The sequence below is a fragment of the Crocodylus siamensis genome, chromosome 2 (assembly GCF_052110815.1).
Source record: "Crocodylus siamensis isolate JL-2025a chromosome 2, ASM5211081v1, whole genome shotgun sequence".
NCBI classification, from domain to species: Eukaryota; Metazoa; Chordata; order Crocodylia; family Crocodylidae; genus Crocodylus; species Crocodylus siamensis.
The window spans coordinates 279,898,753-279,922,769 of record NC_143396.1 but is presented as its reverse complement, the minus strand read 5'-3'; the positions used below and the strand labels follow the sequence as shown (position 1 = coordinate 279,922,769).

Sequence of the window (24,017 nt, the reverse complement as noted above, 5' to 3'; positions counted from 1 at the left end):
AGTCTACATAGACAAAGGTAGAAGACATCTTAATTCCTATTTCCAAAGTATGTTTGCTTTACAACAATATTCTGGTTTTGTTTCAGACTTAAAAATGAGCTGCAGGTAATGGCCACGGCTTGCTTAAACTGATAAAATTACTCTTGGCTCAGATGTTTGTACCTGGGTATCACCATTTAAATGCTGTGCCCTTAGCTGGTTTCTTGAATAGCGCACAATTAGTTTTAGCAAATTTGTTGACTAGTAGGGTGAGTTGGCAGATTGTGTGCAGGAAATCATCTTCCACTGATTCCAGATGCAACCGTACCAGGTTGTATTGGGAAATATACAATAATGGAAAGAAACAAATGGAAACTTCTGATAGAAGAGATCTGGGCATATTTCTCAGTTTGTTTTTTAGTCTTCATGAACTGCTTTTCAAAATAACAAAAAACTTGCCAGAAGTATTCTCATAATCTAATTTGAATTGAATCCTGCTTTGAATTCAACTGCATGCCTACATTATTTGAACTCTCTTATTTTCTGTTTAAGGTTTTTTTGCTCCCTTTTTTATTTATAGAGTTATTCAGACTATTTAAACTTTCATTAAATTACAGGCATAGCTTGAAAAATCTGTACTGAATTTAACAAAAATCTCCCCTTTTCACAGGAGAACAGTAAAATGGATTAGTATTTTACAACTTTTCCTAAAGGAGAACAACTCTTGAGAATAGCAGTTTTTATAGGAAGGATATCACTATGTAACAAGCAAAGGCTGGTTTAAGCAAATGCAGTAGACATCAAACTCTCTCTTAATAAGCTGAATCGTTTCCTTAAAAGGATGTGTCTGTAAATGTTTCCATGTGCATTTTTGTTTTAAGTTCAGTTTTTAACTCTAAGTCATAACAGATTAACATTCAAAAAAGAGTTTAAATAATCTTGCTTAAATGTGCATGTTCGTGGTGTTAGTAAGGAAAATTCTTATTGTCACTGGGGATGGGAGGAGAGAGATGCAGCCATAGAGGAATTTTAAAGACTCAAAGAAATGGTGCCAAACAACTGCACACACAAATCTGTAAATATTAGATTGGCATTCTATTACCTGGTAGGTGAATGTACCTATAGTAGACAGCTAATCAGGAAAGATCCTAGCTTAGTCACTGTAAACTTCATGAATTTCTTGCACTTCTAGCTTTTTGACCCAACTAAGTTATTGCAAACATGTCCTTTATTAAGTCTGGTAAGGAACTTCCCGGCAAGTACCTCTGCTGCTACTACTGTAAACTAAAATAACTTCACAGTCGGGATTCAAATTGCAGAATGGAATGCAGTATAGGTGTGTTTTAATACTTGAATTTCCCAATAAAATAACATCATCCGTATCTATAGCAACACAGATAATGCGGCTTACAGAGAAATTGAAATGCTTGTGACAGTTACTCTCTCTTCATTGCAGATGGATATTGATTTCTGTGAGCCTAACCCTTGCCAGAATGGGGCTAAATGCTATGATCTAGGAGGAGATTATTACTGTGCCTGTCCGGATGACTATGATGGAAAGAACTGTTCTCACCTCAAGGACCATTGCAAGAATAATTCTTGTAAAGGTATCTGCTGTCCTCCAGAAATGTACTTAGTGTAACAGCAGTGTAGTATTAAATGGCAGCATAATACAGAGGATAATAGTGATTGGGAATACCATGTCTTGAACTTGAACCAGAGCTGTCCAGCTGGCAGGAGGACCCCCTCCCCCTTCCAGCTTCCCCTTCCCCTTCCTGCCCCTGCCCCAGAGGATAGGACAGCACAGCACAGCGGTCAGTGCCAAGAGAGCCCACAGCCTGGGGTGCCTGAGTAGTGTGGTGCAGTGATGGGACTTATGGTCAGGGAGCAGAGTGAGTCAGGGCATCTAGGTGCACAGTGAAGTAGCGAGGCTTGGGGAGCAGCAGTGTGGATTGTAGCAGGCAGGGTTGGGAGGGGTGACCTGGGCAAAGGGTCCCGTCCTGTCCTGAGCCCACGATCCCTGCTCCTAAATGGCTGGGAGCCATACAAGTTCTACAGTCCTGTCTCGAACCATGTGAAATGTAGTTGAGTTGGGAAACATGTTTGTCGTATGTGTTACTTGTAAGGCAATGGAGGATAAATTTCACTTAATTTGCAGGTTCTTAGATTGTAATAAAATGTCTTGCCATATAAAAAGTGCACATATTACCAAGATTAAAAAGCCATGGTCTTGGCTGACATTTTAACTATAACCATATTTCACTGAATCCAAGACCACTTGAAATTTTAAGATGACCCCTCAATAATTACATTCCATATGTGAAAAGTTGTAAGTTTTTTAAAATCTAATTTTAGAGTGGTCATCTTAAATTTGCTTCCTTTTTCTTCCCTGTCGTCCCCGCCCCATCCCCTGCAGCAGGGAAAGTAGCTTGGTGGGGAGGGGGCAGGTAGGCTGGCTCCCCACCCCAATTCACTGTGCAGGCACCTGTTCTCCCCTGGGTGCCTGCTTCCTCTCCACCCCACCCTATGCCACTGCCACTTGCCTCATGCAGTAGCTGTTGCTCCAGTGCGGGACACAGAGAACATGGTGGCTCTGGTGTCAGCAGCGGCATCCCTGGTCAGAACCAAAGCTGAAGCTGCAGCAGCTCCCATACTGCTGAGCAGTTTTCCCTGCATTGATTGTCCCTGCTTAATACTTCCCTGCCCCCAGGCACTGAACAAAAAATGTCCTTCTCCCCACACTATGCAGTTCCCCTGCACTTGCCTGGCCACACTGCATGGTCTCCCCCACGTCCCCTCCCATACTCAAATCCATGGGGGACCTCTTCTTGGATCCCAGTAAATACAGTATGTATAGTTAAAGATATTAAGAGTAATCTTCTCCCCACCCCTGCTTTTTTTTTTTATTATTCTTAGTAATTGACAGCTGTACAATAGAAGTCTTCACAAATGCTACTCGGGAAGGCATCCGTTTCATTTCCTCTAATGTTTGTGGGCCTCATGGACAGTGCATTAGTCAACCAGGAGGAAATTTTACTTGTGCCTGTGAGAGGGGTTTTACTGGAACCTATTGTCATGAAAGTAAGTAAAACCCCTTCAAAGAAACCTCAAAAACCTCTACTTCATGGCATAGATTTACCAGTTGCTTTAAAGGACACAACAAAATCTCAAAAAAAATACATGTCAGTGACTATGATGGTGGGAGGAGGCATTGCTCTTTATCTTTGGTGTTGCTTAAAAAAGTTCAGTTTTTCCTGTGTGAAAAAGTTGGTGATTTCAACCTGGATATTAGTGAACAAGTATTTTCAGCACAATTGGGACTTCCCTGGGTAATTCTTTCACAGGAAGCTATGGAAATGAAACCTGGACCAAGAAATTTCAAAATCCCTATCATTAGAGCATTGCAGGAAAGCTTACACTGCTGTCACTAGTGTCCCTAACAGTTGGGTGCATGACTACTTTTAATTTTTAAAACCAGTTCTGTGCTCCTGTTTATGGTAGAGAGATGGAGGATGTGTTTTCAGAGCTGTCTGGCACACCTTCATGAGGATAAAGCTCCATCATTAACCTGGAACTGTCATTAGTGTTCTTGCAGGATGGAAACTGTCCAAGTATAACTGTTGATATTTTTTCCCTAGATATCAATGATTGTCTTGGAAACCCTTGCAAAAATGGTGGAACATGCATTGATGAAGTTGATTCATTTAGGTGTTTCTGTACAAGCGGCTGGGAAGGAGAGTTGTGTGACACAAGTGGGTACTACCAAGAATTTCCATATTTAAATTTTATAGCTTTGTGAAAACAATGCAAGGCACTTGGTCTGTGATCAACATCACTAGAGTACGGTTTTTCCTTCTCTTCCATAGAACCCTAACATTATCACTTCCAAGGTGCTCACTAATTTAAATGCGACTGTAATGTCGTCTTTGCAATATTGTGTTTTTGATTAAACGCTGCTTAAACATTATCACTATACTAGTTAAAAGATAGAAACACTTGTCCTTGGGACAATCTAGTAATGTGCAATGATTGCCATAACAAAAGTAACTTGATCAGTCTGTATATCACTAGTTTGTTTTCCCCCTCCCCCCCAGTCCTAATCAAAGGAAATGTGGGTTAATGAGAAATCAAGTGGGTTGTTTTTATAATTGTCTTGCATGATGGAAATTAAAGAATGTCGTAGGTTAGTCTGCATTGCAGAGATGTTTTCTTCAATTGAACTCTAAGAGAGAATTATAAATAATCCCACTGGAACCTTCAGAAGTACAGTTAAAATACAATCCAAAGTATGCCAGCCAGAGATTGGCTAGCTTTTTATTTGTCATTAGTGTCCTGGATAATATAATAGCAGAGCTGCCATACCTATCCAGGGACTTCTGTTTCAGAGAGGTGCTATCACTAATAAGAATCTGTTGCATTATCTAGATACTACCAAGTGCTTCCATAGAATAAATAGGAATTAAATAGATGGCAAAAGTAAGCTAGAAGCACAATTTATATGAAGTAGAGTTTAGAATCTGACACTGTAATTTAGTGCATATCATTAACTATAAACTTTTGTATCCCATCTCGATTTCATTTTCATTTAAGGGTTGCCAGGGGGGCTTCACTTCCTCAGTGAAAGTGTTCCTACTGCACTTTCAGAACTTAATAAGCAAAGATTTATGCCTGATCAATACTCAGATGAATCTCAAAAGAAAATTCAGGGTTCTGCAGGAAGTGGTATTCGTGTTTTTCCCCCTCCCTCTTCCCTGCATGAAAACCATTGTTAAAACTTGAGTTTAGGACTTGCTAGTATACACTGCCAGTGCCATCTTTAAGATAAGGAGGTAAGATATGAAGAGGGTCCTGAGTCCATCAGCAATTACTTATTTAGGAAAAGGTTTTGGTTTTGGTTTTTTTTGTAAACCTCTTGACTGAGGTTTCTATCAAGTCAATATGTTGTAACTACCAAAACTTTGGTTCCTGTTTCAGCTGGAAAGAATCCTCCTCTTCTATTCTAGAAAACTCCCATATAGTGTCAAGTTACTTGATAGATTTTACATCACTCTTTAAAAATTAGACGGGCCAAAAACTTTAATTAATGTAGGTACTGAACACCTCTAGGTCTTGGTTACAGCTTCTTGATTGGCCCTTATGGAGTTTATCAAAAGCCCATTGAAGTCAAGATCTGTGCAAAGAAGTGTGCACTATGGCTGTTCACCTCCTTTGGGAGTAAGTGCCAAGATATCAGTTTATTACCTTTCCCAAGTGTTTCAAATCCGATAGAGCATCTAAGGCTTCTTTGATTCAGTCTTCTATACTAAATGTTTCTATTTTTATGCCACCTTGCCATTTTTATGCCAACTATGAAGCATGGAGTTTTCTTAACAACCAGTACAATCAAAAGCATTTCCTGTCCCTCTCCGGAGGCAACATTTTTTAATTTTCTGCAAAGAAGATTAAAAAAAAAAAAGTAAATTCACCCATCTTTAACCAGAATATTTTGTTGAATGTTCAAATTTTTACAGATTTTAATGACTGTTTTCCAAATACATGTCACCATGGAGGCCAATGTGTTGATCTGGTGAATGACTTTTATTGCGAATGTAAGAATGGCTGGAAAGGCAAAACTTGCCATTCGCGTAAGTATTTTTCACGTTACGCAATTGTTATGTATGTGCTTGTTTTCCTTATTCCTGAAAACTGCCAGTTTTCTGATGAGCATTTAAGAGCTCAGCTGTAGAGGAATCAATTCCATTTTCTTAATCATCTTCCCCAAGCTTCCTGTGACAACTGAACCCATTTTGAACACCTGTGCCAAAGCACTGGGCTTTTTGAATTAAGAGACTGAAAGAAAATTGGCAATAAGTACCACCTATTTGATGTTACTTCAACATCAGAATAAATATAACTTTTTCTCTTCTGTTCAATACCTGTGTTTATTCAATTGAGACAGGTTTTTTGTTTTTTTTTTAATTTTGTTAAGGACACTCTTAAGCTATATCTAAACAGTCTGCAGTAACTTTCACAGTAAATATTTTCATACCTTTGTTAACTTTCATTCAGTATGTGCTTATTTGTTTTACTGTAACCTCTAGGTGAATACCAGTGTGATGCAAATACTTGTAGCAATGGGGGAACGTGTTATGATGATGGAGACACTTTTCGATGTTCGTGTCCCCCAGAATGGAAAGGAAGTACTTGCAACATCGGTGAGCAATGTACAGTGATGTATATTAGACAAAAACCGTCTGTAGAATCTTCTCTCTGGATATTGCTCAGGTGGTTGGTAGATGGGTGGGGAGGGACCTTTCTGCTAATTGGCCATTTCAGATCTTTCCTATCAGCTAGTCAGAAGTCCATCATAAGGATCTCACTATCACGCACTACAGAGAGATGCGGGAAAGGTAGAATGGTCATGTGGAGCTTGTTCTTCTCAGGTAGAGCTAACATGCCTTGAACTTCCTTTTGAGGAGGAAATGGGGGTTGTACATGCTCTGTAAACGAATTGAACAGTTTCCATGGCTCTATTTCCATTGTATTCATGGATCCTAAACTTTCTTTAGGGATTTCAGGACAAAAAAGGGATGCCGACAACCTACTTCTAGTTCAACTTAATTCAGATTTTTTTTCCTTTAAGATTGTCAGATATGATCATGGTTTTTAACCACCTAACAGAATTTTAAAGTATAGCTCATAGCTTTAATACTAGTGTTTACTATGCTGACTTTATGCTGGTCCTATGACACTAAGTTTCAGTCTACAAAAAGTGAAGATAAGCGTTTAATCAGATAAAAATATCCAGTTCTGACTAGTTATAGTATGTTTTGAAAGGGATATTAAACTCCACACATTGGGGCTTAAATTAAGTTGACTTTTTAATTAGGATGAGGCCTCAAGTGATTGAGAAATCATTGCATATCATTTTACTCTGCAGTCTTTAAAGGTTTCTCCAAATCTTGTGTCACTGGTCGTCGGTTCAACAAAATTAGGAATTGCTGAATTGCCTCAATCCCAACTGCCAAGTGATAGGAGGATTGGTATCTAGATTACTTTGATTGTATTTTGACATTTATTCTTTTTTTTTTTTTTAATTAAAGCTAAAAACAGCAGCTGTATTCCTAACCCTTGCATGAACGGTGGAACTTGTGTTGGCAGTGGTGATTCCTTTTCTTGCATCTGCAAAGAGGGATGGGAAGGACGTACATGCACACAGAGTAAGACTTCACTTTTTTTTTCTCCTTTGCATTTCTAGGAGTGTCTGGTAAGAGCTGTTAACTAAACCAAAGCAAGTCCTTAACGTTTGTGTTGCAACATACATGAATCATTCGGGGTGGGAGGGGATGAGGGAAGACAAAGCTTGTCTAATGAACGAAGAGCTTGTTTGTTTTGCACCTAATGTTTGCCAACATAACTTTTCAACTTCCTGTGCAGAAATGATCTTTGGAAGTTTATTCTCTAAACTTTATGAATATCTTTTCTCTAAAAAAAAAAATTAGTTGCATATTAAAAAGGAGAATGAACTCACTTCTGTCAGAAGTGGTAAAATGTTCACTTTTATTCTTGACGTGAACATTTCACTACTTTCGTGACATACCTTTATGATGATTTGTTTAGGTGGGGCAAAGTTGGAGTTTGTGATTCTTCAAGACACAACTTGTAGAAAATATTACCTCTGGACTGCATTATTTGTTGTTTTTTAAAAATTTAAAATCCACTGTGAAATTACCTTTTTTTAAATAGCCTGTATCTTGATTAAGTTGTTTAAACTTCTGCATACTAGTGTGATGAATACTGATTTCTAAAATTATTTGCTTTTAATGAGAAGAATTTTGCTAAATGCAGTAAAAACCATTTTAAAAAGCCAATTCCATACATACAGAATGAGAAGTCAAAAGAGTAATGCTCCTTGAAAAAGCTCTTAAAAGCTGATTTGAATGAGCAACAAACAATTCTATCATTAATACGGTCTTACCAGTTGTCCTTCAACCTTAGACTGCAATGTTGTCTCTTACTTAGCTAGGTCACAAGTGTTCAAATGTCACTAAATTAAATGGCCAGATACAATGTTTTCTGCATAAGTTATTTTTTGTGCAAAGTTCATATATGACCATTTTTCTGTCATCTTCTGGAGTGTTAACTAAAACATCTCTTGAAAAAATAGTGTTGTTTTACTATACTGATACCAATATTACAATTTGATGAAAGCAGAATAATATTTTTTGTGTTATGCTTTCTTCTGTCTTGCTGTAGACTTTTTAGACGTGTTGTATTATATTTAAGACTTAAGAACCAAAATAATTAATCTTACTCCTTCCATTACAGATACCAATGACTGCAACCCCCACCCATGGTAAGTACTGAAAAAGCTTTTTCGCTCATTTGTTTTCACAATACTTGAACATAATACACAAACTTTCTTATAAAGGGTAAATAGATATATGCAATACTTCTAAAAGAAAAGAACCTTTTCTTGTGTTGTAGGATTTTTTTAAATAGTAGTCTTGAATTCACTAGGTGAAACTTAATTTCTGTTAATAAGTTTAAGCTAGAATTATTTGATCCAAGCAAAGAATAGTTATAACAATCTGTTTTTTAGCTGCAAATGATCAGAACAATTTAAAATTAAGAGAAAATATTCATTAAATAAACAATGTAGCCTGTCTCAGATTGCAAAGTATTTAAACAGAAGAATTAAAGAAATATATTTGGATATTATTCAAATTAAAATCCAATGTGGATCCTGTATCTTCTGAAGTGTCGTAGTGGAATTTCAAGTGTTATTGCCTGTTCTTATACTTCAAGTACAGGTTTCTCTGTCTGTTTTCTAATAATATATTTTACTATTCCCATAACCACTTGTTTTCTGTGAAATTGACATCTTAAAACACCAGACATTCAGATTAGAGCAAACTGCCCATCAAATTTTTTATATAATCTATTTCTGACCCCAAATTTATATTTTGTGCAGGGAAAGAATTCTTCTAAACAGTGGCAGAAAGCTTAATTAACAAAGGTTTAATTGGAGAGGCTGACAAAATAATGCAGGTGGCTTATTAAATTGTATATTATGAATTAGCAAGAACTTTTAATTCTGTATTGTTCAATAGTGAGAAAATGCCATGAATAGGAACAATAGAAATTTGCATTTGAATAGGCTGTTATATGAAAGACCTAAGGTTTTTGCTTATCTTTGGGCTTGCGAATCTACCCTGAGAACAGTCATTGTAACGGTAGGTTTATTATTTTTACAGTTACAATGGAGGCATCTGTGTGGATGGTGTGAATTGGTTTCGATGTGAATGTGCACCTGGGTTTGCTGGTCCTGACTGCAGAATTAGTAAGTACCTGCATGGGTGAAGGACTGAGAGGTCATGCCACCACGACCCAAAAATCTTTGTTGTAGACACCCTTTGACCTTTGATGTATTAAGCTTAGGTCAGCTGTACCCCAAATAATGAACAGAAGCTAACTGAATTATTCATAGACACTGATCCTCACCTTGCAAATAAAGGGATCTTTTGTTTGGGACAGAAGCCCTTTCTTCATTTGATAAATGCAACTAAAACGTCTTGGCTTAAATTGTACTCAAAAGCTCTACTGCAGGATTTTATGTAGAAATTGTTTGGAAGTTCCAGGACACTAGCTTTCTAGCTGTAGAACACTATTCAGATTTTTCTTTAAAAAAAAAATTTAAAAAATGCTGTTTTTTAGCAGAAATAACATTAGTGTTTTTCAGTGGAGTCTTATTTTATGTAATTAAAAATTACATGGCTAAGTGAAACAAAAATATCGTGGGTAGAGTGCTGTCACAGGAGTAACACGTGAAATGTGTGGGCTTATGTTAATGACTGTTTACGGCTGTTTTCCAAAACTGACCGTGAGATCTGTAAAATGAAACTTCTTATTTTCTATGAGACTATGGTGGATCCTTACATCAGATTTATAGTTGACTTAAATTTCAGCACTGTGTAACCTACAGGGTCTGTTCTTTACTCCTGGTGGCATTAATACATGGAAAGAAACTAGACTAGACTAGATGTCACTGCATCATTTTATGTTCGACTGAATTTTTATAATTAAAGTAGACTTACGTTAAATATAGCCAAGTGAATTTGCTGCTTCAGGCTAGAATTCAGGTATCTGCATTAGTGAGTCCATATTAAACAGCTGTAACTGCTGAGACAAAATAGGTGCGGTAGATGCAATTAAAAGAACTTTGCACAGGTCTGAAGTAAACATTGGAAGTGATGATGGCGGATCTTGATGTGGGATTGTTTACGATTTAAAACACTGCTTATGTTTAAACTTTTGCCACTGTCTTGCTGATTTTAATTTTATTTCCCCCTTCCCCAGATATTGATGAGTGTCAGTCCTCTCCTTGTGCATATGGTTCTACTTGCATAGATGAAATAAATGGATACAGGTGCACTTGTCCTCCTGGAAGAGTTGGGTCTAGATGCCAAGAAGGTAATAGCTTAATAGTCCTAATTTAAAAAAAAAAAAAAAAGAACCAGTTTTTAACTTTTTATAACAAGTACAGTGTGCATGTCCAATGGTGACTTTCTAGAAAAATGAGATTATATCATTTTTGATTTAGGGCTGTACTTAATTATTAGTGCTTCAAAAAATGAGCCTTTTTTTTTTTCCTTTAAGTGATTGGTTTTGGAAAATCTTGCTGGCTTAAGGGAACGTCATTTCCTCATGGCAGCAGATGGGACCAAGAATGCAACAACTGCCACTGTTTGGATGGCCATATTGACTGCACCAAGGTAATTATTTGACTTATTTAAGTTTTCTTCTGAAATGCTTTTTATTCTAGCTAAACTTGACCCACAGTTTTTCCTTTGGAGATGGCTGCATCATATTGTAACTACTTAAAATATAGCAAATCCTTTGAGCTTCTTATAAAATATCCCAATGAAATTAGTAGACTGTTTGTCAATTTATTCAAACTAGGATGTGCAAGAGAATACGCAGCATGCTCAGTGGGTGAAATTTTGTCCGAAGCGTCGGTCTTCAGTAGGGTAATGTAGCAGAGATCTTGTGAAATTTACCCTTGTGGTCATTCATCTTTTTTCTCTGTGGTGGAGATGATGGTACCGTGTATGATAAATGCAGCTTGACTGGGTCACTGCCCACTAACCAGTTTCTCCCCTTATTCCATCTAATGTTCCAAACATCTGAGCTGACTCCCGGCAGTTATCAATAAAATACAGTGCTTGCATCTGTTATTGTACAGTCCGGCTCTGGTACTGATGCAGCCTGACAAAATGGAGCGGTATGAAAAATAATACCAGCATTATTCACCACCACTAGATCATCCCAGATGGGCTCCAATAACATATGTAATGTCACTCCATTAGATTGATTTCCACACATCTTGCATGCTGGGGGAAAAACCCTAGAAATTTTGTTTAAAACTGTCCTATTTGCAGGTCTGCCTGTTTTCTTGCCTAGCTATATATGCCTAGCAGGCAAAAAAAAATTGTAATAGTCTTACACTTCAAATAGTCTTGGCTTTCTCTGTGTTAAAATTAACTCGGACCTTGATTTTTGCAACATTACAAGTGATCTAAAAGACTAAGTACAGATGGTCAAGAAGCCTGAGGCAGAATCGATTTCAATCTTTGCAGGGTAGTCTAAGCTGCATGGATTGAACCGATAAGCAAGTGAACAGACATTCGCTTTTGATTCCAGAAATGCAGCCCCGTGCCTGCAGTTGCCGGGGCCAGAAGATAGTGGGCACTGGAGTACATCTTCCTGCTCAGCTGGAACGGACAGTTTGGGCAAAAGCTAGCCCACCCACCTTGCAAGGGGGACTTTGTAGGGGAGGTACAAAACATCCTAAGATGCTGGGGGACTGAGTCAACTTGAACCTGGAGGGGATCTGGAACAGAAGTTCAATAAACTGATTTAACCTAAATCAGTAAAATCTGATGCCACATCCATCCAGGTTTATCTTAAACTGGTTTTTGCCATTTTGAAAGTGTTTTATACGCACTAAACTTTTTTGCTTGAACTGATTTCTGATCCCTTAAATGGTTTATGTGAAATTTATGTCCCTAGCCAAAGTGACCTAGAAAGTCCTAAAATATCTAAAGCTTGATCGTGATGTTCTGGTGAAGGACTAGGGGTAGGTGAAGGTGGACTGGGGTACAATGCAGATGAGGTGCTCTAAAACTATTACAAATATCTTGTTTCTCAAGGCTTTTTCATACACAATGAAATAAGCTTTGATTTACTGACTGGATTAGAGTCACAAAAGCAATGCACATGTCCCTAGAGGAATAGGTAGCAAAATATGAATGTAACCCTTCTAGACACCTTCCATAAAACAGGTGCTCTTGGAAATTTAGGTAGCACAGCAATAACTGTGTATTGCTGAACTAGAGCACTCTTTCGTTGGGAATGGGAATGAAGTGGGTTTGCATGAACAAGCTGAATATTCACCTAGGTATCACTCCCTATCCTGACACTGATAGTGTCTTGTTGGTATCATGTCCAATGCACTTGGAAAGAGCTACTTATGAATACCCACAAAACTCATTCCCCTTAATTCTTTGTTTCTATGCTCTCTATAACGGTGGTTACGTTAGAGGTATGCTGCTATTGCCTGTCAGGCTGACCAATATTGTACCACTTTTTTTAGAATTCCTTATGAAGCTCCTGTCATGTATTTAAACTGAGCTCTTCGGGGTAGAGATCAGTCTGTGCTAGGTGTTGTAGAAACAAACCCCCCAACAAAACAGAACAGTGGAGCCCTTATCTATGACTAGGTTTCCTAAACACTCAGATACTTGAAAGGTTCCCAGTTGCTGGCATGCTGGCTGACTTTGGCAAGTCAGTTAAACTATTTGTCATAGTTCCTTCATCTTTAAAATGAAGGTGGTACCTCTTTTCAAGTGCATTGGGATATGTGGGATAAAAGCAGTATGTGGGACTTCTGATGATACGATCATTGCCACATTAGGAGAATGTCATGTAGCTTCTACTGTGGGCACCATAGTCTATATGTTACAGTTAAATAAAGCTACAGTAATCAAAACCACAGCACTGTAAAAATAATTAAAAAAAAAAAAAAACACCACCAAAAAAACCAAACAACTTAGTTGCTGATTTATGAAGTTTGAGTGCTGCCACTCTCCATGAATTAACTTTTAATTACTGTGAATTCTAGTTGCTATGTATTTTAGTTTAAATAGTAATTCTTTAATTTTCAGGTCTGGTGTGGAAGGAAACCTTGTTTATTACAAAAACACTGGGATCATGCAAGTAATCAGTGTGCCATTGGTCAAGAATGCCAAGAGAAAATGTACATAAAATGTTTTCAACCACCTTGCACTGGCTGGGGAGAATGCAGCGGATCGGAGCCTCTTCCTGTCAATATAAAGTGTCTGCCAAATTCTGGATACTTGGATAATGACTGTGCTAGAATTACTTTAACTTTTAACAAAGACAAAGTACCTCAGGTAAGACCAAAACCTAATGTCAGACTCAACCAGTAGTATAAAACCTTTATTCTTCAGCAGATGCCATCATTATTCAGTACTTTTAACAAAGGTTACTAACTGTCCTCTATTTGTAAAACTTTTTTTCAACTATTTATAGCTGTACATTGAGAACCTTGTTTCTATTTTTGTCATTCAACCATAGCTCAAAAAAACCCCCCCTGCAACTTAAGGGAAAAATAACAATACTTTTAATTTTTTTTTTTTTTTCCTTAACCTACAAATAAAATTGAGGTAATACTTATTGGTTCAAACCACTTGGGTTGTGTCCTAACACTAAGAGCCAAAAGAGCCTGGGCCTTTACCATTTTGCCCAGAATGCTACTAGCTCTCAAATGGATTAAGTTACATACATGCTCAAGGAGCCTATTGTAGCACCAGGATACAATCCATTTTCTTTCTGACAGGGTACTACAATTGAAAATATCTGCTCTGAAATTCGCTATTTACCAGCTACGAGGACTGTTTCTAAAGAGAGGACACTGATAATATTGTGTGATCTCTCATACTCCACAGAGAATGCAGTGGAAGTTGCCGTTGTAAGTACTAGATTATTTTTATAAACATAAACACGTTTTCTTGCTAGTTTGGACCTGGGAAAAACTGTTAATATTTGTTTCATTTTAAAAGCAAATGCTGGAACTTTGTGCTTAGTTTTGATTTCAGCATAACTTTTTTGATTTTGTGGAAATACTTTTTAGCTCTTTTTATTAACTATTGAAATGCAAAAATTCACACTGGTAGAAAACTGCCACTATCTTAATGTTTATGATAAGTCGTCTGTCAAATATCAATCTAAATTTGCCCACATCCCCAGGATCCATGATTATTAACTGTCCCAGCAGAGAGACTAGGTGGTTGATGTTGAGTGAATGGCTATGGTTGGGGCACATCAGAAAAATGGAGACATTTTAGTTGGATGCTGTGCACGCACTGTGATGAGTTCCTCAACCTCCAGGGAGCTCAATAAGCATGCCAAAAATGTCGTTGAGGGGAAAGGGAAATCTAGTTCAAGTACATGAAAATAATTCTTGGACTGCTGAACTGTTTGGCTCTTGTAGAAGAGTTTCTGTATGGGAAATGTCAGTGTTTGTTTGTAAGTTAGCTGGTCTAACCAGGCTTCCAGAAGTAGTAAAACGTTACGAGCCAGAGGGTGTGGTATCAAACAGATATTCTTAGCGATACTCATTGTTCACAAATACCAGTAAAGAATATATTGAGTTATGGTGCAAGCTGACAGGCTGTACAGATTAAATATAACAGATTATGATATTTGTATAAGTTCACTTCTAGGTAATGTTTTGTAGTCCTTCAAACTGACTATGTTTAGCTCGTCGTGTAAGTAACACAGAAGTCTGCTGGGGTTTTTTGTTGTGTAGTAGTGGCAATTTTCCTGCCATGTGAAGGCATTGGAAAGGGGGTACTAATTTAATATTTGTATATTTAGTTAAAACCAAACCAGCTATCCTGTTGGAAGACTAAATAGGGGTGATGCTTTTAACTTTTATTATTAATGTAATTATCAACAAAGCTAATTTAAGACTTGTGATTGATAATTTTGGATGTGTACTTCTTTTAAGTAAAGGCAGTAACCTTTTTCCCCTCCTTTCTCAACTCTCTCTAGTCTTTTACCCCACACCAAGAGGAGCAAGATAACAGCCTAATACAAAACGCTTCTAATGTTATAGTAAATGCAATCACCAAACGGCAAAACAGCACTGTTACACTGGCAGTTACTGAAGTCAAAGTGGAGACCATAGTTGTTGGGAATTCATCCTCAGGTAAGGCTGTGGAGACATTGGCATCTTGTGTTCATTCTGTGGCTCTTGTTACCAGTCTCTTGGCTTTTTTCCTGTGCTGCAAAAAAGGCAGCATTGATCGTAAAGAAGCTGGTCAACTTCCTCTTTTTCAGAGCAGATTCTAATGTTATACTTGTTGCAAATCATAGTTTCATGGTAACTGGAACTGGTATTTTGGTTTTCATCGTCTCTCTAAATGACAATGTGTTGGGGGTGGGGGGGTGCTATACTTTGAGTTTCCATGTCAGAAATGGTGTTAATGATAGAATCAGTCTGGGAAGATGCTGAGTTCCCATTCGCATCCATAAGAGTTAAGGTTGCTTATCACTTTCTTAATATTTGGCCTGTTCTAAGTTCTAATTAGTCATTGCTGTTCATGTGGCTTCCTAACAGATACACTTCATTTAGATGCAACCCTCAAAGTGCCCAAGACCAGAGCAAGTACAAAAATGGTTATAAGTCAGGTCTTTTACATCAGCATTTCTTCTTCCCTTCTCAGCAGAGAGGACATAAGTGGTTGTTGAAATCTTAGTTTCACTTGAAATCCACTGGGAAATCCTAGAACAGGGGCTTGCAATTTAGCAGGAGAAACCCTGTGGCTCTACTTCTTCTCCAAAATCTTTTCTGGGGAAACACTTACCCACATATACTGTAGGTTGGCACGTGTCCAGTTCCATTGTCATCCTCCAAGATCCTTAACACACATGGGCCATGTCTACATGAGGTGCTACTGCGCAGTAACCAGAGTTATTGTGCAGTAGTGCCAGCGAGCACCCTTTTTGTAATGCTACCGCACAGTAGCATTGCATCACAGTTTTGCCACACAATGCTACTGCGTAGTAGTATCAGGCGGCTATGTAGTCAGTGTCTCATTGAGATGTGGCCACACACTCAGTCTTCAACTTGAAGAAAAAATATCTGCCAGCTTTGTTCTTCTCTGGACATGGGTTTTCTGGAGAAGAGAGAACTGGGCCAAAGCTCTGATCCTGTGTGTAATACCCTTTCTATGCTTCGCAGTGCACAGAACTACAAGAGTTGTTCTGGAGGAACAGAAATCCTTAGTCTCCCACTTCAGAAATAACCTAGGATTTATCCAATAACGTAAAATACCATGGAAGATTAAGCCAGCCAGTCTGTTTTTAGGCCTATAAGTACCCCACTGTCTTCTCAAAATAGGCAGTCAATAAGGAACATTTTCCCCGTGTTTTCTTTTTTCATTTTTTTTTTTTTTTTTCCCCCCCTAAAAATGAGCATAATATGTAATTTAAGCCTTGCCTACCATGGTGTCAGCTTGGCATTGTTTTAAGACTAACTTCAAACCAGCATCCCACTCCTTCCCTGAGCTGCCTCCTGAAAGCTAGTATCTCTATCCATGACCATCTGACTCCACAATTGTAGGGGATGGTCAAACATCTTTTGGCCCTAGTGTTAATCACTTACCTCTCATTTTTCAACATCTAAGCAAAGTATCCATTAGTTGGCTTTTGGAGAGAGCCAGCTATGAATGAGGACTCATCTTTTTTGTAATTAGATGTCCCTGGTCGAAGACCTGTGTAAGTACTGCATGCACAGTAGCCCTGGGTTCTGGTTGTTATGAAGATGCAAGATTCATGTGTCATCTTGGAGATGAAGATGGCATGACTGGTGGTCCCCTCCTTGAAGGCTCCTCCCCTTGCCTTTCAGTCCTAGTCTAATCAAGTTTTACATTTGCCTCTGTCAGGAGCTCTCTTTACTGTTAGGTGTGGGGGGAACAAACTTCTGTAGGACTGTTGCATTCTCCAAATAGATCCCTTAATAATAACCTTTACTCCCCTAGCCACCAGTCCCAAATGGATTTTCTCTGAGGCTCAGGGCAGATTCCATAAATCATCTTCATAGGCTGTCTCTTCCCTAGCCCTCTACCTAGGAACTTGTTCAGAGGCCTTTTTTGACAAGACAGATAATATCTTAAAAGTCAGGAGAAATAAGCAAATCCATCTGAAACAAACAAAACACTGCAAAAGTGGAAGTCTTTTCTATATCTGTGTGCAGCTAGATTCTGCAGCTGTGTAGTGCTTATCCTACAGAACTAGGCATCATCTGGCAATTTACTTTTAAACTCATCTGAGAATGTGGAGAAGGAACACTTATTTCGGTCATAGCGTTGGCTGATTGATCACTCACATCAGCCAAGTGCTCTTCCCCAGCACTAACTGCAGTCTCAAAGGAAAAAGCAGAGTGTCTCATCTTTTGAATTTCCTCTTGCAGTTTTCTCTTCCCTGCACTCATTTTCCTTTGAGAAATTCTTTCCCAATTTTCAGAAAAGAAAACAAAATCATTATGCGCTGACAATAGGGCCATCATATAAAACCAATTAAAACCAAATCCAGTGCAAATGGTGTCCCAGAACATCCTAAAAGGGTATAACTTGAGGAGGAAATAATCTGTTGTATGCCATGCAAGCTGTGGAAATGCTCACTAGGAAAGGCAGGCACAGAAATGGGGAAAAACCTATGACTTGGCTTATTGAGCAAAATGTCATTATTTTTCTTAGGAAGCAAAGGGCAAATTGTTCCCTCTTTTTTTTTTTTCCTTGTCAGTTTTACTTCTAAGGGTATGAGGGGTATTTTTTAATCCTCAAGATTATTATCAATGTTTAAAGTTTTAAATCAAGCACGCTGTGAGGAAATAGTGTGTATTATATATTAACATTTCCATGAACTCGCACGTTGATACTCATGTTATGCCTTATCAGTACAGAGGCCTATAGTAACAATCTGTGAAGCATGTGTTTGCAGTCTCTAGTACATACATCAATAATAAGAGGGAAAGAAGCAGTGGACACTTAGGTCATTTGTAAATTTACTTCCTGTAATTTAACTACATAAAGAGAGTCCAGTGCAGACATTAGGTGGTGAAGGTAAATCAGATGGCCCTGTACAGATGTTCAGTTTCTACCAGGAGAATCTCTGTTCTCCTGGTAGAAACCAGAAGCATTCAAGCTCTTCCTCGTAGACCAAAAATAGTGGTTCTAGGAGAAAAAAGCCAACTCCAGCCAGGAAGAAGGGGCGAGGGAAGCTACTGTAGCCTCTCCCATATCCCAGGAAGGGAGACTAGCAGCAGTCACTGCTCCCTGTCCCTTTTCCAAACTAGACAATCCCTGGTTTGGGGAAGATGCAAGGGGTTTTGCTAGTTCCCTCCATCTTCCCTTTGCCCTCGACTCCTGCCCCTGCCTCAGCTCCCAGTTTATTAAAAGATGGAGGGGATAGAACTGGAATTGGTGAAAGCCTCCCCAAGCCCAGGGGCCAACCCTGTTGTCTCTTAAATTACAAGTAGTAAGGGGAAGCTAGTGGGCTGGGAATTGTGCTTAGGAAGGCTCTCCCAAGGGCAGTAGGGCAAACCACCTGCCTGCTACATCTCCAGTATATGGCGTGTGCAAGGGCTTTGCCATTGGGTTCAGTCTGCCTGGCTCCTGGTGTTCAGGCATGGAGAAGCAGACACCTGGTGGGCTTTGTCTCGCAGCCTCTGCTCAGCGCCTTGAGACCAGAAGCAGAGTGGACGAGCAGCTGCTCAGGAGCTGGTCCAGGAGGAGCGTGTAGCAGCCACCATAATTCCCTGCCTCTTTCCCAAACTGGTCACTGTCTAGTTTAGCAAAGGGAGTGGGGGCATCTGCAGCCTGCCTGTAGGCTCCCTCTCCTGGAAAGATTTCTACCAATGAAATCTTCTCAGAAATGTCCACCAGTAGAAATGAATGTCTGTTCATATCCTAATTGTCAGTTGGTCTCACTAAAACATGGACTCGCTGAAGTTTTGTTTCCCAAATGATTAGGGCCTCTCAGTTGCAGTGTTTTAAGAGGCCAGAAATTGTCAAAAGGAGGACCTAGAGTTTCAAGCAGAAATACTATATAGTACCTCGGTGTTTAGGCACATTCACTTTTTTTCCCAAAAAGCTTCAGAAGGGAGCTCTTAGAGCATTTGTGTGACCAGTTCCTAGTGCAAATGTCCAGTATCAATAACCAGCTGTTCTATTCTGGTTTGTCCTCTAGGTTATTTGGTTCCAATTATTTGTGCTGTCTGTAGCATTGTATGGCTGACTTGCATAATCATCTGTGTGTGGTGGACTCGAAAGAGAAGAAAAGAGAGAGAAAGAAGCCGCCCACCTAGAGAGGAGGGTACCAATAACCAGTGGGCTCCTTTAAATCCAATAAGAAACCCGATAGACAAATCTTACAGTAACAAAGACATTCATTATGAATGCAAGAATTTCATTGCTCCTCAAAAAAGAACTTGTGATATGGTGGAGGAGTATGTGGAGTATGAGGAAGAGGATGAGGAGGATGAGGAAAGAGAGGTCATGGAAATGGACAAATTCCTCTCTCACAAACATCCAAAGCCTTTGCCAGCAAAGGCATCCGACACGTCTGAGAGCAGTCCAGTAAAGAAAGCCTATCAGATAGTCAAAATGGACAACAGATCTGTAAAAAATGTGAATGCATCAAACTTTGAAGGCGGTAGAGACTAACCTGTACTCAGAACACAGGCACGCTGTGCCTGCACTTAACAGGGAGGGGAAAATTGACATCTCCATTTTGCATCAAGGACAAATATCTGGAGGCAAATGTTCATAGTTTCTTTATTTTGAGTAAAAAAAATAAATAAATAAATAAAAATAATAATAAAATAAAATAAAAAAAGTTTATTTTGTTTCTTTAGCCTTGTATAAATTATTCAATGACTGTCAGATGGAAAAAAAATGAGTAATCTTTGATAGTTGCTATTTTTGTAAAGTTTACTTATAATACACTCGCTGTATGGCAGAGGAGAGAGGCTGTATTTTCAATATGTGTAAAGTTTATTACAAAAGACTATACACTGTTTACAGAATGTATTTCTTTTTATTACTTGCTCTAATTTAATGGTGGCTTTAAAACCTCCTGGTTGAGGAAATTGTGTAAACTTAAACTGTTTTCTTGACTTTGAATCTCTATTAATGGCAGCTCACAGCACTTGTTACGTTAGTAGCTTCTGTAAGTTTTTTTTTTTTGTTTGTTTGTTTGTTTTCTGTTTTCCTTTTTTATTTCCCAAATTTGCCTTACACACTTCGTAACAGGAACAGAAATTTATAGAGATCTTTCAACTGTGGTTTAAAAGTGGCCTTTTTATTTTTGTTTTTAATTACTTTAGAATTGCAGTATTGAAGCATGTGACAAGTGCCTTGAGATTTAAACTTTTTCTATAGCAACTGTCAAAGACTGCCATACCAATATAGTTAAATTGTGAGAACTGTAGGTTCCCGTAACTGACATGGTTTATTTTCTAATTGTGAAAATGCTTTTTTTTTTTTTTGTAAATATGTACATATTAAATGAATCACTCTGTATATTTGATTTAATAACTTAAAATATTTCTGTCTTTCCTTTTTTTTTTTTCTTTTTTTTACATGTCATTCCTTTTTAATTTATGTTGCAGAAAAGGGAGGTTTTATGGCAGTTTATGAGACCCTTTTTTGGTATTATGTCCAAATTAGAAAATGACGTTAATACAATGTTAGGAATCTGTTGGTCATTTGTATTTACATTGTAACACAATCATTTACATGTAAATAGATCCAGAAGTGTTTTGTTTATTCCCAGGTTCTGCCCATCTCAAGAACACTAGAGGATGCATCTACTGTACAGTACCAACTTAGCAAGGCATTGTTTTTCTTTTGTGAATATGTTAATTACATGTAGTATTACATATTTTTTGCGTTTAAATACAGGCCTAATGAAGGGAACAATATTTCCTCATTCTTGTTTCTGTTGTGCTTATTCATCTATCGCTCTAAGAAAAAGGTTGGCAAACTTGGAAGATGGAGTACCTCGATAGAAATGGTTATTCATACGGGATGGCTTGCGCATTTTGTTTTTTGACTTTGAGGCTTTATTATTGCTATTAACTGGGCAAACTATACGTTTATTTTAATTACTGGAAAACCATAACACTACATACACCTAGTTATCCTACCAGTAAGAAGAGCGGATGTTTATCTGAAAGTATAAACTCTGGCCAATGAACAATATAAACATGAATGTTTTGAAACCAGTTATTTTATACATGAATGCAGGAATTGCTTTGCAGGATCTTCTGTTTAGTACATTTTGTTTGACATGTTCTTAAATAACTTTCAGAAGAAAATTATTTATTAAAGCATTTTATAACAATGTTTGTTGTAACTTTTTTTACTTGTGGTAAATATTCAAAACTTATTTTGATAACCTGATTAGGAGTTAGCCCTAGAAAGGGTACTACTATCCATCACCTGTTCCCCTGTATAATCCTAAGTATTTAAACCAAAAATACTTTTTTCTGCTACCCTTGTAACTTTTTGTACTGTAATGCTGCTGTCTTCCATAATCTAATAAAATGATTCCCTCATTGTGTGTAATTATATATTTCAAATTGCATTTGCTTTCAAATTGCCTTCTAGGCGCCTAATATAATACTCTTCCAAACAATCCTATCAAACCAGCAAACTTGGAAGACAAGTGCCCAGTAGCGAGTTCATTTGCTGCTTCCACGGGTCTGTTTTGCTTTGGAAGTGTGCTGCTGCAGAAGCAAATCTGAGTCCATAAGGGAATGAGATTAGCTGAGAGCCAAATTGCTTTGAATGTGGGCTGCATTCTTTTGGATGAGAGGTTGCCTATGATCACAAACAGTTGGACTCTGAGGTCCATCAGAGCCCTTCCTTGTGCTCTTATGTTGGTGGGAGATCTTAAAATGCTCTACACCACGATCTAAGCACTGAATGTAGGTTGCTTACTAGTTTGCTAACTAGACCTCTACTGCTCTGCACTGTACCTTGCTTGTCTAGGGCAGGGGTGGCCAACCTGTGGCTCCACAGCCACGTACAGCGCTTCAGAAGTTATTGTGCATCTCCTCGAATCTTTGCACGAGTACACGGTCACCAGCTTCCATGGCTGTTAACATCACGTCAAGTGACGCAAATGCTCACGGCGAGCACGTTACTCAATTTGGGCTCAGAAGTTTGGACTCTGCAGGTTGGCCACCCCTGCTCTATGGGATCCACTTGTGGTATAATCATTTCTAAGACTTACCTGGATTAATTTAAAAATATGCTTTTAACATACTAAATAGGCATTCTATTGAGAGCGACTCGTGTCGTGTAGGTGCCACTGCCCTTCTACAGTGATTCTTAACGGGTGCCACGAGATCCTTTCATGGGTGCCATGGTGGGCTGTACAGTTCTAGCATAGGTGTGCAAACATAGTTCATGAGATGGTAACCCCAGCGCTTTCACACTAGACTCCATAGTGTTAAAAACATCCTGGCTTGCTGTGGTCGTCTTGAGTTCTCTACAGCAGAAAAATTGCTTTATTATTTTTCAGTACTCTGAATATGCCAGCTCTCAGTTTTTCCCTTTTTTTACAAGGGTGCATTGAGTCTAGATAGGGGGTGCCTCAATGCTGAAATGGTTGAGAAGCACTGTCCTGGTCCATGCTTTAAGGTAGGTAGAGTATGGACTATAGAGCTTTTGGATCATGGAAATTCGTGCTCTTTATCACTGAGGAATTAAGCACTGTGGTATTGATGTACCTTATCAACCTAGGGTTGTTTCTGACTGGGCAGATAAGACACACAAATATGACTTGAGGAATTAAGTGCATTGGCTGTACCAAGCAAACTGCTTTGGTTCTGCAACTAATGAGGAAGCGGAAGAGGAAACGGGCAGAGACTCGGCTGCTTTTCTGTTTTCACTTGTAAAATATTTGTAGGAAACTGCAGAAATGATGCGCTGCAAGACACAGCCACAACAGCGAAGGGTTCTACCATAGCTGCATCGCAGACGGTCAGATCTGAAAATATCCTTAAAACCAGTTGTAGAAGCTCAACCCAGGTGAGCGCCATTTCCATCGCGTCTGGTTGCCTGCTGCCCGGGGTAGAGGAAGGGGTCCAACGCCACAGTTGGTACTTGTTACGTGCCTGCCCCTGGAATGGAAGCCAAAGTCCAGAGGAAAGGCCTATGCTCCGTGGCTGGCCTGTGGGGAGGATTAGGTGTCTCAGGGAGGGGGGATCCAAGAAGGCTGTAGGGGGAGTAGAGAAATTCCTTCACCAGGCCAATAGGAGATATTAAGCCCAGGGCTGTGTCTCTCTGTGGCCCTCTACCTCCTTCCAGGAGCTTCCATGTAGTTCAAGACTGCAGATGAGGCCCTTGTGTTCGCTTGGGATCAATTAAGAGCCCAGCTCTACAAATTATTTCTAACTACTGAGCAGGGCTTGTTCTCAAGCATGCAGCCCTCAAAGGAGGAGGTGTGTGGGGTCTCCTCTACCCTGTTTGGACATTGAATAGGAGATGGAAATAATCCTGAGGGCAGGGACTGGAACCCAGGATTGAAAACAGCAATCTCTCTTAACCGCACTTTCTTATATTTACACCATGGCCACTGCTGCAGGAAGGGGTCCTACCCAGCTTAGGCCTAGCCTAACCCACTAGGGAGTGGGCTACTTTCTGCAAGTAGGAAATGTGGGTTTGAACCCCCTCTAAAAGCTGGGGGAAACCAAGCACCAATGTCTCCAGCTTTGTGGCTGAGTGGTCTAAGCTACTCTGTAAAAGGCACCATCACCACCAGCATCTCATGCTGACTTTTAGTGGTATTTAATGGAAGTGGTCCCAGCTGCTCCGCTGTGTGCTGACCTGGATGCTGGGAAGTGTGGTCGGAGCATGCCCAGCTGATCGGGCCCAACAGAAGAGGTAGGTGCTGCTCCA

General features: G+C 39.0%; 1 protein-coding gene across 2 annotated transcripts in view; it reads left to right on the top strand.

The window, feature by feature from the left end:
- Window positions 1-21,677, top strand: part of JAG2 (jagged canonical Notch ligand 2) — a 99,844-nt gene extending 78,167 nt beyond the window's left edge. For both annotated transcript variants that reach the window (XM_090034167.1, XM_090034166.1), the window contains 14 exons: window positions 1,436-1,586; window positions 2,896-3,060; window positions 3,618-3,731; window positions 5,490-5,603; window positions 6,060-6,173; window positions 7,062-7,178; window positions 8,287-8,314; window positions 9,216-9,301; window positions 10,318-10,431; window positions 10,618-10,733; window positions 13,185-13,433; window positions 13,880-14,011; window positions 15,097-15,253; window positions 19,297-21,677. In XM_090034167.1, coding sequence (XP_089890293.1) covers window positions 1,436-1,586; window positions 2,896-3,060; window positions 3,618-3,731; window positions 5,490-5,603; window positions 6,060-6,173; window positions 7,062-7,178; window positions 8,287-8,314; window positions 9,216-9,301; window positions 10,318-10,431; window positions 10,618-10,733; window positions 13,185-13,433; window positions 13,880-14,011; window positions 15,097-15,253; window positions 19,297-19,772 — 2,133 coding nt within the window. In that variant the 3' untranslated portion in view covers window positions 19,773-21,677. The remainder of the gene's footprint in view (window positions 1-1,435; window positions 1,587-2,895; window positions 3,061-3,617; window positions 3,732-5,489; window positions 5,604-6,059; window positions 6,174-7,061; window positions 7,179-8,286; window positions 8,315-9,215; window positions 9,302-10,317; window positions 10,432-10,617; window positions 10,734-13,184; window positions 13,434-13,879; window positions 14,012-15,096; window positions 15,254-19,296) is intronic.
- The last annotated feature ends 2,340 nt before the right edge of the window (window positions 21,678-24,017 follow it).